The sequence below is a fragment of the Corylus avellana genome, chromosome 1, assembly GCF_965113065.1.
Source record: "Corylus avellana chromosome 1, dhCorAvel1.hap1.2, whole genome shotgun sequence".
NCBI lineage: Eukaryota > Viridiplantae > Streptophyta > Magnoliopsida > Fagales > Betulaceae > Corylus > Corylus avellana.
The window spans coordinates 24,648,668-24,666,058 of NC_142490.1; the positions used below are offsets into that span (position 1 = coordinate 24,648,668).

Here is a 17,391-nt window from a genome sequence, read left to right on the forward strand (position 1 = left end):
AACAAATAATCACACCTAATCATATCAAGTTTTATTAAATATTTTTTTTAAAAAAATAAATGTAGAGGGGGCAAGGGGAGGTGGGGGCGGTTCGCCGCCACCCCCTGCCAATGGGGGTGGCCGCAAACCACCCCCAGTGGCCTCCCGGGCCAGGGGTGGTTGCGCGCCACCCAAAATGGCCTTGGGGTGGCTTGCGCGGCCATCCCTAGGCCATCTGAGGTGGCTGCGTGCGGAGAGAAAGGGAGAGAGATCCGTCAGTGGATGAGTGGTGGCAAATGGAGGCTGACATGGCTCAATAACTGTGTAAAATGATTAATCCTATGTTTGCTATCATATATTTTTCTTGAATTGATGAGTTGTCTCATTCTGAGTGGTGGGCACAAAAGCTACCTTTTGTGTCACGACAACACAAAAGACGCTCTCGTTTATATCTCTTACAATCTTGGTTTTCAATTTTTTTTTTTTTTTTTTTTTTTTTGTAATGTGAAAATTTAAAGTAAATAAACGAGAATTGTTATGATCAAATGGTCAAATCTAATTAGGGTCCATTTGAATTTACGATTATAAAAAGTGCGATTTGAAAACATGATTTTTAGAAACGCAGTTAAACATTAGGTAAAATCACAATTTGACCTTTAAAATGTAGTTTAACCTTTAAAATTGTGTGTTTGCGAAAAAACACCAATTTGCCTATGATTTGATTCTTGAATATGCATTTTCAAATCACAATTTTTTAAAACGTAATCCCAAACAATTCATTTTTTAGGATTTGGTTTAAAAAATCATACTTTTTGTCTATGAAATCATAATGTCAAACATAAAGGAAATGCTTGGAGACCAAAGGTCAATCTGCTGGGCAGAACACGAAAATACATCTACTTAATGCTAAAACAGTTGAAGGAGCTTCAATTTGAGATCATTGTCTGCATGTCTGAACAAATTGGAGGTATTGAGTGCCGAGATTGATGTTGAATCTCAAGTGGACATGATCATCCAATCCCAAGCCAAACTCATTTAACCAATTCAAACTAAATGTTTCCATGAGCCAAAAAGCTTTCCCTTTGTCTGAATTTACATATGAATGAGTTTGTCATAGCGAAAGACATCTTAAAAGCCAAGGATAGTGTTCATATGACTCAAGTAGCAAAAAGCTAAAGTTAAATTTCTCCTTAATTAAATTTTTACCTCGTCATTTTACTTCCAAATGACAAGGTAAAAATTTCTCATTTTTATAACAAGTTCTCTTCCTTACTCTATGTTTAACTATTATCATACATGCTCTTTACATTTCAAGAGCCAAAAAGCTAAAGTTAAATAATTTTTTAAGCTTACTTTTTACTCTCCTCTTCCCATTGGTTTAAACCTAATAACAAAATAATATTTTTTTTTAAAAAAAAAGTACAAAGAGTTTGATGTTTGATGTTTGATTTTTTTTTTTTTTTAAAGTGGCTCTCTAAATTTTATAAAGTGAGTTTGCCTCCTCAATTTAACTTTTATTTAAGAAACCCATTATAAATATTGGCCTCAAAATTTATTAAGCCGGCCATATTTATGGCTATTCCGAAACAAGCATTTGTACTTGGGTTCGCTGCTAGAGACTACTTGTCAACCGGAAAACTAGGGTTAGAAAGGGGAGGTCTTAGGCATGGGAAGCCTCACAAGTCACAAGAAACAAGGGAAAACTTCTCTCTCTCTCTCTCTCTCTCTCTCTCTATATATATATATATATATATATATATATATATATAATAGAAATAAGGAAAATTGGGAGGGGAAAAATTACAAAAGAGGGTTTTTACCACTCCTTAACCTGATAGAAGAAATAAGAGAAAAAAAAGTGAAAATACTTCCGAACACAAAATTTAAAGCGGGTCGTCTAACAACAAGACGTGCACTTACATTGACACATCTATAAATCTTCACCGCTTTCCATTCAGGACTAAAAAGTAATTTAACAGGCGCCAAGTTCTGGTCCAAGAAAAGGTGGTATCCTTTAAAGGAAGGATAGAGTATGTTATGATGTGATACATGCGTTTTTTATTTGGACACTACTATTTGATGCGTCAAAATCGCTTTACTTTTAATTCAATGAAAAGTTCAATGAGTTTTACATTGGTCCCTTTGTATGCATTGATTACGTATCACTTGCAACTTGCTCCTTCATAGGTCAGATAAAACATATTTTTGTATATTTTCTATCATTTTCTTTTTTAGTTCAAGCCCCACTTCCAAAATGTGTCAAAAGGATGAACAAATTTGACCTAATCACAAAAGCTAAATAAATAATAATAATTAATTAAAAAAAATTATAGGGGAGAGATCCACATAGAGGGAACAAAACTGACTTGGCCGGCCGTCACCTTTGTAGGCTAACTTTTTAGTGAATGTTCATCATCACATGCCTGACTTAATCACCAAGTAATCTTTTCAAGAATGTTTGAGTTTGCGATTTTAAAAAATGTGATTTAAAATAGCAATTTGAAAAATTAGTTTTTAAAAATGTAGTTAAGTGTTTGGCAAAAATCGCAGTTTAGCCTTTAAAAATATAAATTGTAATTTTTTTAAAACATAGTCTCAAACGATCAATTTTTTACGATTTGGTTTAAAATCGCACTTTTTTGTCTACGAAATCGCAATCCTAACTATACACACACTTTAATTTTTTCACATCCATATTTAACTTTTTAAACCACTATTAGATTTGTGAATGATCTTTATTAGATTTTAATTCGATTGTAATTTTAAAAGCTACCTATGAGTATAGAAAAATGGGCATGAAAAAGTAGGAGTGTAAGTAGCATTACTCATCTTTGCAAGCATTCCACTGTTTTCTTTTTTCTTTTTAGTGGATAAGTAATTTTTTTTTTTTTTAAAAAAAAAAAGAAGTTTAAGGCAATAAATGTAAGTTTATTGTTTTTAATATTTAAATATCAATTAATTAATATTGATTTTATTTTTTACAATATATTATTTATTTAAAAATTATTATTTTCACTTTTTAGGAGAAAAAATATCAATTAAGTTTTTATATTTAAGTCTTTTAATATCTACTTTTAAATTAATAATATGACTAATCCACTTAATTGTGATCATGTGACATTATTGGTGGTAGGATGTTATCAATACTGAATAGCAAACAAAGTTTAAACCACAAATTATTCATATACAAGTGAAGTAGACGATGAATATAGCTGGGGCTGGCAAAACGGATTCACGTATCAGGTTTGTGTCAACTCGATTAACCAGCCAACTTATTTATGTTAACCCAAACTCAACACGTTTATTAAACGGGTCATAAACCTATTTATGACCTGAACCTTAAACCTAAAACTACATGTAATATTTGTATTGAGTTCGCAGGTTGCGAGTTAAATTGTCAGCCCTAAATATAGCTTATTAATTTTTTTAATAAAAAATTAAAAAAAAAATCAATTTCCAAGTTTTTGTTGTGTTAAATACTATTTCCTTCTTCAGTAATTTTACCATTTCAATCAATATCCCGAAATTATACACATATCCATACCATATAAAATCATAATTATATCCAGAACAATAATAAATTCTTAAAAAAAACCCACAACAAAAATAATTTTTTCAAAAAAATTATATATATATATATATATATATATATATATGTGTGTGTGTGTGTGTGTGTGTTTTTGTTGTTAAAAGTAATATAATGCACACTTGGAAGTTGGTGAAGACTCCGCCTCTCTCGTCAATGGGGTGAAAAACCCTCTCTTTTCGTACGGTTAGTGGAGGAGCACCTCATCCTCTAAGGACGAAGTACGAGTAAATCTAGAAATTTCAATTGTGTTTTTTTTTTTTTTTTTGGTCTCTCAAAAAATTATGTAGCTCTTAAAATTACTATTTGATCAAAATCGAATAATAATCAATCACAAGTTCAATGGTGATTTTAAGAGCCACATCATTCTTAGAGGGACACTCACTAAAGACTGCCAGAACTGGTCAACATTAGATAGTTTAGGTAGTTGTCTAAGGTCTCCAATTTAATGAAGCTTTTATATATATATATATATATATATATATATATATATATATATATATTACAAAATACAAGTTTTCTAGTTAACTTCATATTTTTTACAAAATCCCAACACAAGTCTAAAAGAAGAGAGAGAGAATAAATAAATATTTTGGGTTAAAAACTTCAAAATAGTGAATATGGAACTCAATTCATCGGATAGCAATGTAGCATTCCCAATGTTTAAGAATGCAATGAGAAAATTGATGCAGCCAACTTTTTGTGTTTTTTATAAAACTTTTCCTATATTTTGAAAAAGAAAAAGGGTGCATAGAAATTATGGTTTAGAAGAAATACAGTGGTGCATGGGGAAATCTTAAGCATCCAAATCTTTTGATTCAAAAGGTGGATCTTTCTCCAAGATTACAAGGCAGCAAAAGTTAACAAGGCGGTATTCAATGTCTCTCCCATAGTTTCAGCCTCAAAAAAGTGGCAAGCTCATCCTAATGGAATGTATAAAATTAATTGGGATGTAGCCTTAGATTCCAAAACTCGTCGTGTGAGAATTGGCATCATTGCGAGGGACTTTGAGGGACAGGTGATTGGTGCAAAAGGAGTAAACAATTTTGTATAACACAGGGCCTAGTGGTATCAGAAACATAAGCGGCATTGAGTGCTGCAGAATTTATGGCTTCAATTTGTTATTTTGAAAGGAGATTCCTTACAAGTTGTTAAGACGCTCCAAGTAAATTATCAAAATTGGAGCAAATACAGGTAAGTGCTTGTAGACGTAAAAGTCGTATTAAACAAGTTAAGGTATTAGTAAATTTGACACACTCGAAGAGAAGTAAATTGAGCGGCCATGAGATGCGGCTTCCGGTGGATCGAGGACGGAACCGATATTTAATAAATGGGTGAAAGTGAAACCAAAAACCAAAATTCAAAATTTTGGGCATAGATATTGAAAGGAAAGTCCGGATTGTCCCATATTATGCATAAAATATTAGGTTTGCATGTGAAGAAAACGTACGGGTTGGGCAAATCTTTAAATACCCAGTACCGAGTCCTGTACGCGTTGGCCAGTTTGGCTCCAATAACGGGACGAGCCCAGACTGACTCCCAGTCATGCCCAACTGCATGGGCGACGCGTCAACCACGCGTCCGTGTCAATGCAAAAAGAGAATTTCTTTTTTTCATTCTCTGCTTTGATCACCTTTCTTTTATTAAATTGATTGGACCATTTTTTTTTTTTTTTTTTTTTTTTAAGGGTTGGTTTGAATTATGATTTGATTTTAAAAAATATAATATAAAAATAACGATTTTAAAATATATAACTTTAAAATATAATTTTTAAAAATGCAGTTAAATGTTTAACAAAATCGCAGTTTGACATTTAAAATCACACGTTAGTTTTTAAAACTATGTGTTTTCAAAAAAAAAAAAAAAAGAAAAAAAAAACTAATTACCTACTATTTGAAAACGCAAATTTGCTATGTTTTCAAATCACAATTTTTTAAAAACATAATGGTTTAAAATTTCACTTTTTGTTTATAAAATCGTAATCATAAACGCACATTTAGAATAATAACTGACATGACGGAATAAACAGTATCACCTTAGCCCAATAAAATAAGAATAAGATAAAAGTATGTCAAATATAACAAATTAATTCTATAGAGGTTGTAAAATTTGTCATGCTCTATTTCGTTGGACTGATGTAACAATATTTATTTCTCTTACTAAAGTCGTTGTTTTAAAAATAATAAAATAAACACTCTTAAGCCAAATCCCTTCTATCTTACTATATTCAACTGTTTGTGTTTAGATACTATAAAAAAAATGCTAAGGTGGAATTAGGATTTTATATGTGAGGGGAAAATAAATAAAAACTTTTGCGGGGGGGTGGGGGTTTAAAATTTGATTTTAAAATAATTATAAGGGTATTCTAAAAAATAAAATAAACACTCTAAGCCAAATCTCTTCTATCTTACCATATTCAAGTGTTTGTGTTTAGGTACTATAAAAAATAAATAAATAAATAAAAATGCTAAAGTAGAATTAGAATTTTAAATGTGTGGGGAAAATAAATAAAAATTTTTGGGGGTTGAAAATTTGATTTTAAAATAATTATAAGGGTATTCAGTGTTCTAAAAAAAATGGGAGAACATTTTGAGGTTTGCCCATGAAGCCCCGAGCCTTTTAGTATTTCCGCCCCTAACTACAGTATTAGAGAAATTTAATTTCACTCATTTTCTCTTTTTTTTTTTTTATAAAAAATTAAAATTAAATCCGAACTATTGAAAAAACTAAGCCAAATCTTTGCAGAAAGTGCAATGGGCTATGTCAAATAGAATTTGAGAAATGATTTTTTGTATCATGTGTCGTTCATTTCCCATATATTTTCATTAAGTTGAGATGCTTTATCTACCCGTAATTAAAAGAAAAACAATACGAATAATAAATAAAACATGCAAACTCAATAAAATATAGACGAGATAATAAACCCAAAATGCAATCAAACATTTCTCGTTGTGTATTATTATAAGATGCGCTATATACCATGACCCTCCACCGGTTTGACCCTTCACCAGTTTTTCCCTCATTTTCCCACTTTTCAAATCACCATTAATTTATAGAGTCATATGAGTCTCACACATGAACCCCATATATTCAATGATAATTTTAAAAAAGAAAGAAAAGTGTAAGCTAGTAATTTTTACTTTACGGGACGTGTGCTACATGATAAATAATTGATTGAGCTAAGACTATTGTGTATTATTATTATTATTATTATTATTATTATTATTGTAAAACAAGAGAAAAGAAGAATACCAACCAACCGGGTCCAAGAGCCGAACTCACATGTGACACGTGCAAAGGTTTGGCCAACTTAAGAGTCGGTCCGTCCACCGACCAGTTGACCACGTTTTTGTGTCAAACATTTGTTGAGTCCTTTCGGGGTTGTGTTTGATTTGATTTGATCCATTCTAACCCGAAACCCCACGGTGCCGCATTTTACCGTTTCAATTCAACGGCTTTGAATTATTCATAACCTTTTCAAACTTCGATTATTTTATTCTTACCTTTTCAAACCTCCACCGCGTCCATAATTCTCGTATATATATATATATATGAACTCAATCCAACCAGTTCCACAACAAAATCAAAAACAAAAACAAAAAAAAAAAACATTCTTAGTTTTGCTTCATTCAAACAAGTTCAGTTCAGAATGATTTCTTCGTGGAGAAGGAAAAGAGCTGGCCGCCGCGCTGCCAAGGAGGAGCGGCGGGGCGAGAACGGAGAATTGGAGTTGATGATACCGACCAACTTCCGATGCCCGATATCTCTAGACTTGATGAAAGATCCGGTGACTTTGTCGACGGGGATTACGTACGACCGGCAGAGCATTGAGACGTGGATTGACTGCGGAAACCAGACATGTCCCATTACAAATCAGGTCCTGAGAAATCTCGAGCCGATACCCAATCACACGTTGAGGAAGATGGTGCAGGATTGGTGCGTCGAGAACCAATCCTACGGCATTGAGAGGATTCCCACGCCGAGGATTCCGGTGAGCTCGGCGGAGGTTTCGGAGATTCTTTCTAAAATTACGGCCGCGAGTAAGCGCGGAGATCAAGTCGGGTGCGGGGAATTGGCGGCGAAGATCAAGGCGTTGGGGAAGGAGAGCGAGCGCAACAAGCGGTGCATTGCGGCGAATAAAACCGCCGGCGGCGTTTTGTCTGCCGCGTTTGAAACGTTTTCGAGATCGTTTGATACAAACAACGCCGTATTGGAGGAAATTTTGTCGGCCTTGACAATCTTTTTCCCGCTCGACGAACAGGCAAAATCGAATCTCGGATCGGCTGCTTCGTTGCGTTCGATGGTTTGGTTTTTGAAGAGCGGGGATTTGTCGGGGAGAAGCAGCGCCATTTTGGCGTTGAAAGAGCTTCTTCATTCCTCCGATGAGAACAGAGCAGACGCATTGGCGGAGATTGAAGGCGCATTGGAAGCGTTGGTGAAGATGATCACAGAGCCCATTTGCCCGACTGCGACAAAAGCTTCATTAATGGTGATTTACCACATGATCAACAATTCCTCGTACCAAAACGAAACAATTATTCAAAGATTTGTCGACATGGGTTTGATCTCTCTGCTTCTGGAAACGCTTGTCGACAGCGAAAGAAGCATCTGCGAAAAGGCAATGGGTGTTCTTGACGGAATCTGCAGCGGAGAAAAAGGGAGAGAAAAGGCGTACAGCCATGCTTTGACGGTGCCGGTTTTGGTGAAGAAGTTGCTGCGCGTATCGGATTTGACGACCGAGTTTTCGGTCTCCATCCTTTGGAAGCTCTGCAAGAATGAAAAGAGGGAAGAGGGAGGAGTTCTTGTTGAAGCTCTTCAAGTAGGAGCTTTTCAGAAGCTGCTGTTGCTATTGCAAGTTGGCTGCGCAGAGAGGACGAGGGAGAAGGCAACAGAGTTGCTGAAATCGTTGAATCTTCACAGGGATAAGTTGGAGTGTATTGATTCTATGGATTTTAAGGATCTCAAGAGGCAATTTTAATTCTAGGCAACAATCTTTTTTCATGGTGTAATGTATATAATACGAAATACATATATGTTTTTTTATTTTTTCAGATTGAAATCCTCAATATATATTCCAAAAATGATTTGAATTTATCCAACTTTTGCTTAATGTAATGGGAAAAATGCAAAAACAGTTAACGTGGTTTACCTGATTTGCAATTAACTCAATTTGATATTAAAATAAACTCAAAGGTCCCTGAAGTATACTAAAAAAATAATTTAATCCTTACAATCAACTTTCGTTAAGTGACTTAACAGATTTTAATAGTGTGAAACTTTAGAGTCAATAAAACTATGATACTTCGTGTAAAAAAAAAAATTGTGATTCTTGTCCTATTTAAGTTAGTGTCACACTAATGGAATCTGTTATTGTATTGACTAAATTGTTTTTTTGGCATATCCAATGAACCTTTAAATTTATTTTGATACAATAAGAAACTAATTGTAAATCAGGTAAATCACAATGACTAATTTTACATTTTTTCCTAATGTAATTAACATTTCAGAAACACTTAATGTAACATGACGGATTGAACAAGGACGTGCACTCTTGATAAAAATGAGTTTATTCTTCTAAAGTATCTGCCAGAACTTCCTTCTCACGTTTGAGTACTAGCAGATAGATCATTAAAAATCACCATTAGATTTTGAATAGTACGGTCAGATTTTAGATTCACTAATAATTTTTAGTGTCATGTTAGGAAGTGGTGTAACATTTCTCTTATAACAATATTGGGTTTAGTTATTCTGTGTAATGGTGGATTATGTTGCCATCTGGATCTCAGTTTTAGTAGTATTCTGCTCTGTACTTTTCTGTAACTTAGCTTATTCTCAGTCAACTCTTTATTTGCACTTAAATTAAGCCTACTTAGTTATTTATAAAAATAAAAAATAATAAAATAATAAAATTAAGCCTACTTTGTTGAATTTTCCTTCCATAGTTTTCTTTCTGGTTTCTGCAGAGCACATGATCCTCAAAATTCACATGATGAAATATGCAGTATACATCAATTCAGCTGAGGGCCCTCCACCCAAGTACTTCTATTGGTCCTTCCTATGCTCATAAACAATTAATGGGAATGGGAACACACTAGCGATTCACTCAAGGAATGTTATTCTTCACACTTGTTCATTACATTCATTTTATGTTGACTGATATAGCGTGTTTTAAGTTTTTTTTTTTTTTTTTCTCTTTAAATGGTTGACATTAAAAGCTACTTAAACTACGGCACATCAATCAGTGTGAAAATTAATATTACTCATTTCCTCTTCTCCGTTGTTGCATGAACCTTACATGGTGTCCCATTCTTAGAGCCTTTTCTTTTGACCATTTCCATTAAAGCCCACTCTGCATTACTAATTTTGCTTGTTTACATTCTATGGCATCGCCATGGTTATGTGATCATGTGTCTCTGTCCCTACTCAAAGTATTTAGTAGATATGATTAGCCCCATGTTCTGAAGGTATACTTGACAAATCATGTTTCTACATAATTAATGTTAAGCCTCTAATGAGTTGATTGTTAATGGTTTTGGGGGCCGTTTTCTTTGTTTTTGGTCACATGTTTTTTTGTTTGAAAATAATTTTGATATGACATAAAGGTGAAAAATGTTTGTCAATACATTTGTCTTAAAAAGAGAAAACAAAAACACACAAAAAAAAAAAAAAACATTTGACGAATAAACAAAAAAGGCGGGGAAGGACATGGACCATTGACTTTATAATTTTAAAATTTATAAATTTGAAAGAGCTAGGAGTGAGAAGGTGGCTACGGCAACAATCGCTAACCGTAACCGCCTAGGCAGTTAGTAAAATTCATTAACCGCTTCCGCTAACCGCTTTTTAAAGAAATTTTTTTTAAAAAAAAATTCAATTTTTAAAAAAATGACGTCGTTTATATGGTAATATGATAATACCCTACTACATACGACATCATTTCTAAATTTTTATAAATATTTAAATACAAAAACGATGTCGTAATTTTCATAAATATTTAAATATAAAAACGATGTCGTTTCATGTATATATATATATATATATATAAATGCAAAATTGGTTCATGTGATTAGCCTAAATTATAAATCAGTCACTGTGGTATAAAAAGTAATTTATAGGTCTCTGTAGTTGGTCTAAATTATAAATTACTTTATGTGATATAAAAAATAATTGATAAGTTCTCAGGATATGGCAAAATAACAGTTTACTCTATAAAATCAATTTTTTTAAAATAACTTAACAAAATTCATTACTTTATCACGTCATAACAAATAAAAACGCTTGGGAGTTGAGGCTCTGGTTCCGATAACTACCTTCTTCTCAATACTTTCCCAAGCACCTCTGGTTCCAAGCCAAGCAAACTGCTTGAGGCTAAAGCTCCATTTGGTTGTGTTGTCCTTTACGTTTGAGCTTGACAAAATATGAGCCATAAATTATTAACTTTTCTCCTGAACTTGATTTATGTAAGTTTAGCTTCATCTTTAAATGTTAAGAGCCTTCAAAAGCCCATTAAGAACCGCAATTAGAAATCTGGCTGTGAATTGAAAATTTGAAATCTTTTGTCTATATAGACTATATTTGTGTTTGAATTTCATTTCCCATATGTGATTCAAGTTTCAGCCACAGCAACAAAAAAATATCTCAGCAGCAAATTCAGCAAACACTGTTAAACCATAACGAAAATTTCTTAAAAGACCAATTTTTTTTTTTTTTTTTTTTTATGTTTAATTTGAAAGTAAAGGTAAATTTGAAATTTTATAAAAAAATCAGGGATATAATAGTTATTTTATCGTTAAAAATTGACATAATGGTAAATTACATCAAATTAAAAATTTAAGAGATAAAATTAAAAGTTTTTAAAATAAAAATTCTCGAAACGTGTGATAGTTCAAGATTTTTATTTTTATTTTTATTTTTTTCGACATGTACGTAGTAGTGGACATGCGCATGCAAGTACAATACAACATTGGTCGACATTATCATCATTTTTATTTTCTTTGGAAAATCTTGTCTGGTTTAGAGTTTTGGGAAGATAGAGATAGATGTGAGGTATGTGTGGATGAACCTTTTTTTATTTATTTATTATTTTTTTTTTTTTATGGTTTATAAACCATCATTACGTAGCATCTTAACCAAAATAGTCAAAAGTATATATATATTTTTCTATTCTAATTATCAATTTTTTTAAGGCACCCTCAGTAGCATTATTATTTTAACAATTTACTGTCACTATTTCATTTACTGTCACTATTTCATTGATATATATATATATATATATATATATATATATATATATCACTGCAAAACAAAAACAATTAAAAAAATGAGTTTGCCGGTTGTGCCAACGAGATCTCACTCTAATGCCTAAGTGAGTTTCTTGGAGAAAATCTGTATAATGGCTAAAGCACAATTTTTCCGTTTGAGTTTTATACTTGGTGTATGAGCCTATTAATAGGTAAAGAGATTTAGACATTTAGTTTAACATGGATTAAGCTTTCTATTTCAATTTGACCTGCAATGTAGAGAAGTTTAATTGGATTCGAGCTCAACTCCAATTCAACTTGGACTAGGACCGTTAGACCGGGTTCTTTAGGATACTGAAGAGTTTTTGCTAGACCCGCATTATGATTCCTACTCCAATCCAACTCGGAGTAGAAATCTAATTTGAATTCTTCAAGATAAGAATCGGTCCCGAAAAATTAGGGGTTTAGACCCGTACTCTTCCAAAGATTTTGAGATAAAGATGCACCTTCTGCATACGAGATGCCTTGATCTTGTGTTCCCGAATATATCTATCATAGGTTTGTATGTAGAAAATGAATCTTGGTGGTCTCGTGATGAGCTTGATCCAGGAATAACTCTGGTATATCAACCTACCATGTTTTCCCGTGACGTATCTATTCTGGGAATTCTTCGTGTTCCCGAGATGTGCTTATTCTTAAAATGACCCTTCGTAGGTGGGCCTGGGTTGTTAGTTCTTGAACCGATGATGATGCAAGATAAGAATTGCTTTTAGAGCCTCTTTGTTGTAACATCTTCGTAGACTGAGACCCTCAAGCCCATTATTCTTCTGAAAGACCGGTTGAGTGACATTATTCCCAACACACATTAAAACCAGATTTTGTTATATTCCAAACAAAAGGTGCAGGTTTCTACTCTATATTCTCTATATCTAAATAACAAAATGCTTTTATAAACTGTAAACTGAATTAGAAAGATAGTTTTTTTTTTTTTTTTTTTTTTTTAATTGAATAAGGGAAAAAAGGCTACAGGGGAGGGTCTTTTCCAGCTCTGATCCGAATGGAAGAGAGAATGGGAAACCCTATGGGAATGCTTCCAAAAACAAGATGGGAAGCGGCCCACTTAGCTAGAGCATGTGCACGAAAGTTGGCACATCTAGACACTTTCGAAGCATTCCAGCTAGGAAAGGAGGATAAAGTAACACTAATGTCATAAATACAATTTGCAAAAGACCAAGAAGAGAAAAGGGAAGGATTATTAATAGCTAACACTACTAAAAGAGCATCCCCTTCAATACAAAATTTATCATTGGTCAGTGAGGCAGCCATGCGAGCTGTTAGAAGAGCAACAAAAGCTTCCCCAGTTAAAGCTTCTGTGGATGATAACTTGTGAGTAGCTGCCATGATTATGTTTCCAGAAGAATCGCTAATGACTCCTGCAGCAACAGAAAAAGAGCCTCGAACAGCAACATCAAAATTCCCTTTAAGCCAACCAATTGAAGGAGGAAACCAAATAGAAGGAGTGGCTGAGTCTCTCCAAGCCGTGAGATGGTGCTCCAATGATGAGGAAATCTGATAAGCAACACTGGAAGGCACAGGCTCCACACCATCATGCACTAAAATATTTCTTGCCCTCCAAATATTATCTAATGTAATGGCTGCAAACAACTGGAATTTGTTAACATCAGAAAATGGAATAGCCAGATATTGAGCAAGAAATATAATAGCTAAAATCCAATCAACTATAGGCTTATTAGAGAAGCCATCAATGATTAAGGGCCAAGAAGAATTTCTCCAAAGGAATTTAGCAAAGCTGCATTCCAAAAAAATGTGACAAAGAGTCTCCAGAGGACCCTTGCAAAAGGGGCAAACCCAAGCATCCTCTGCATCTTGAGCAACAAATCTACTAATGTTTGCCCTAGAGGGTAAGATATCCCAAGCAATTTTCCACAACAAATGCTTAAGCCTAGCTTGAAGTTTAAGACCCCAAAGGGACAACCAGGCTTCCTCAGCAAGAGGAGAGATACGGCCACCTGGAAGAGCCGAAATATCATGAGCAGATTTTACTGAAAAGGACCCTGTAGGAGAAGGGGCCCAAGTCCACTTAGCCATATGACTATGATGGGGAAGATAAATGCTAAGAATGTTCTGGACAGTACTAGGCTCAAAAAGATCTACCAAGAGAGAGGCATTCCAAGTGCGATCTTCTTCCAAAATTAAATCTGCAACATTAAAAGAAGGAAGAGAAACCAGATTGGCGTTCGGAATAGGCTTGAAATTTGGATTCAAGGGAATCCAAGGAGACTGCCAAACATCCACATTTAAACCGCTGGAAATAGCAATACAAGCACCCTTTTGGACCACCAAACAGTTTTTAAGTAAACCTTTCCAAAGCCAAGAAGAAGATGGACTAGGAGGAACATTCAAGAAAGAAACACCATTCTTGAGATACTTTCCCCTAAGAGCTTCAACCCAAAGAAGAGGTTGATTGGAAGTCATCTTCCAACCTAGCCTTGCCAATAAAGAATGATTCATAAATTCCATAGAACGCATACCCAAACCACCCTGCGATTTGGGTTGACAAATACTTTTCCAAGCAAGAAAGGAGAGATTATGCTTTTTATCTTGGGGAAAACCCCACCAAAATTTCCTTAAACCAGAATTTATCACTTCACAAAAGGACTTGGGAAGAAGGAAGATAGACATAAGATAGGTGGGAATAGCATTCGCAACTGACTTCACAAGAGTAGTTCTAGCAGCTTGGGAAAGAAGGCGAGCTTTCCAACCCGTGATCTTGGAAAAAATTCTGTCCTTTAGCTCAATAAAGGAATCAGACTTTCTCTTGTGCATGAAGAGAGGAATACCAAGATACTTGGCTCTAGCAGGGATCAAATTGAGACTAAGAATGCCTTTGATAGAATTTTTCTTAGCTGGCCGGCAATTTTTGCTAAAAAACACAGCTGACTTGGAGACATTGATACACTGGCCGAACCACTTAGAATAAGTAGACAGGCAGTTAAGAATAGTCCTCGCCTCACTACCATTAGCCCTAGAGAAAATCATAACATCATCTGAAAAAAAGAGATGAGAAATAGGAGGACACGAACGTGCCATCTTAATACCATGCAGATTACCCAACACTTCTTCCTTTAAGAACAACCTTGAAAGAATCTCCGAACCTAAAATAAAAAGGAACGGAGATAGAGGATCACCTTGCCGAAGACCCCTAGAGGGGGTGAATTTACCATAAGGGGCTCCATCAAGGAGAATGGAAAAAGAGGATGTAGTAATACATTGTCTAATCCATTGGATCCAAACCGGATTAAAACCAAGCAAAGAGAGAATCCTTAACAAAAAATCCCATTCCATAGAATCAAAGGCCTTTTCCATATCAAGCTTTAAAGCCATCAAGCCACCATTCCCTTTTTTCTGCTTCATAGAATGGAATAATTCATGGGCTAGAATAGTGTTATCATGAATGGACCTTCCCTTTAGAAAAGCCGATTGAGAAGGAGAAACAATTTTATGCAAAAGAGGCTTAAAGCGATTGGAAAGGATCTTAGAGATGATCTTGTAATTAAAATTGGTAAGGCTAATAGGGCGAAAGTGATTCACCAGAGAAGGGTTATCAACCTTAGGAATAAGAGTAATGTTGGTATGATTGAACTCTTTAAGAAGAAAACCTCCCCTAAAAAAGGACTGCACAGAGACAACCACACTATCTTTCACAATAGGCCAGTAAGTTTTATAGAAAAGACCCGTCATTCCATCCGGGCCAGGGGCTTTATTAAGCCCAAGCTCCTTAATAGCAACAAAAATCTCATGTTCATCAGGAATGGTACAAATTCTAGCATTTTCCTCAGCAGAGATAACTTCATTCACTAATTCCGGCAAATTATCAATCAAAGGTGGGTGGGTGGTGGAAAAAATGTTACTGAAATGACCCACCAAATATGCACCAATATTATCTCTACCACAAATAGGAGAACCATCTGAAGATTTAAGGCTAGAAATAGAATTATACCTGCGACGACACACAGCAGAGGCATGGAAAAATTTTGTATTGAGGTCAGTACATGTGAGCCATAACTCTCTAGACTTTTGCTTCCATAGCACCTCCTCTCTCAAAAGTTGCTCTTGTAAATTCTTTTGAAGAACAGCTTCTCTATCCGAAAAAGAAGAAGAATGAGGACAACTCTGAATAATACTGATTTCAGCCATCAGCGATTTTATTTGATTAGAAAGATAGTTAATAAGCTAAAAAGATCATTCAATAAAGGAAGAACAGTGTCTAGATCCCTCAGTACCTTCCAGCAAATGTGGATTTCCAAGGGTGACTACGACGAGTTTGGTCTATCAATTGTCCACAGGAAATTCATCAAAAAAGTTGTAAATCATTCAACAAAGCAATTATACCCAGAAAATGGATTGGCTTTGAATCCATTTATACTCCTAAATCTAATACCCAAACCATTTGAGAAGGCAAAGAAAATGGAGGAGTGAGGCATGCTTGAGAAAAGGAAAAGAAAAAGAGGAGAGCAAAAAAACTTTTTAATAAATTTTTATGTATTTGGTAGGGGTGAAAAGGCGGCTAAACCGCCTAGGCCGACCGCTAACCGCCTCTATATATATATATATATATATATATATATATGAAACATTTAAAATTTTAAATATATAAAAATCTAGAAACCTTTTTTTTTAAAAAAATAAAAAATAAAATGAATTTTTCAAATTTTTTCTTTTAACTCGTTAGAGGTTATTGGAGTTACTAATCGCTAACCGTCTTAGGCGATTAGCTAACCGCGTAAGTGGTTACGGCTAGTGATTTTAGCCAATAACCGCCTTTCATTTATAGTATTTGGTGAGTGAACACTATTGACTAAATTGGCTTACCAAACTGACAAAAAAAAAAAAAAAAGTTTTGTTGAGGTTGCTAATAGTACTCTAAACGTTCATATCGATGAGCCTCATTCACGGTTGGTACCTAATGACATGCATCCCCTCTCCATGATTTCTTTCTTTATTTAAAAAAAAAAAAAAAAAAAAAAAAAAAAGGCTAGTCATTGAACGATGCATAATGAACTAATAAAAATTCAATCTAATTCTCTCTCCTTTTAAGGATTAATAAAAGTGGAATACAAAACGTCTTTCTTTAATTAAAATGTAACTAAAATTTGTTGAGTCAAAAGTGAATACTCTTTACAGTCCAAACACAATAGCACTGAAAAAACAATAATTTGTAGATAAAATATGTTAAATTCATCTAAATTAGGCTAAAAATTCGAAGTTGTCCTTCTTAGTTCTAGTTAGTATAACAATGATTTGTGCCAATCACACTTGTGATGTAGTGCTTCAAGGTCAAGCTAGACTTTCCATCCCGCCAATCACACTTGCAGTTTTAATAATTTAGAATTTCTACTTTTTTAAATTGTAAAGATATTTGGCAAAATATATAAAAAAATATTTTTTTTATCAAATATTTGTTATATAAAATCCTAATTTTAGTTTAAATTCGCGTTTTTTCAAGTAAGTACCCTATAGTTAGTTTATAGAAATAAAAACATTGATTATTCTTGCGAAATTGCA

At 34.0% G+C, this 17,391-nt stretch overlaps 1 protein-coding gene and 1 pseudogene across 1 annotated transcript; one reads left to right on the top strand and one right to left on the bottom strand.

Moving 5' to 3' along the window:
• The first annotated feature begins 7,198 nt into the window (after positions 1 to 7,198).
• On the top strand, positions 7,199 to 8,558 carry LOC132172245 (U-box domain-containing protein 21 pseudogene; annotated as a pseudogene).
• A 4,270-nt stretch (positions 8,559 to 12,828) lies between these two features.
• LOC148588160 (uncharacterized) lies at positions 12,829 to 16,023 on the bottom strand. The gene has a single exon (XM_088514434.1). It carries the CDS (start codon positions 16,021 to 16,023, stop codon positions 12,829 to 12,831), a length of 3,195 nt encoding a protein of 1,064 aa, XP_088370560.1.
• Between the last annotated feature and the right edge of the window lie 1,368 nt (positions 16,024 to 17,391).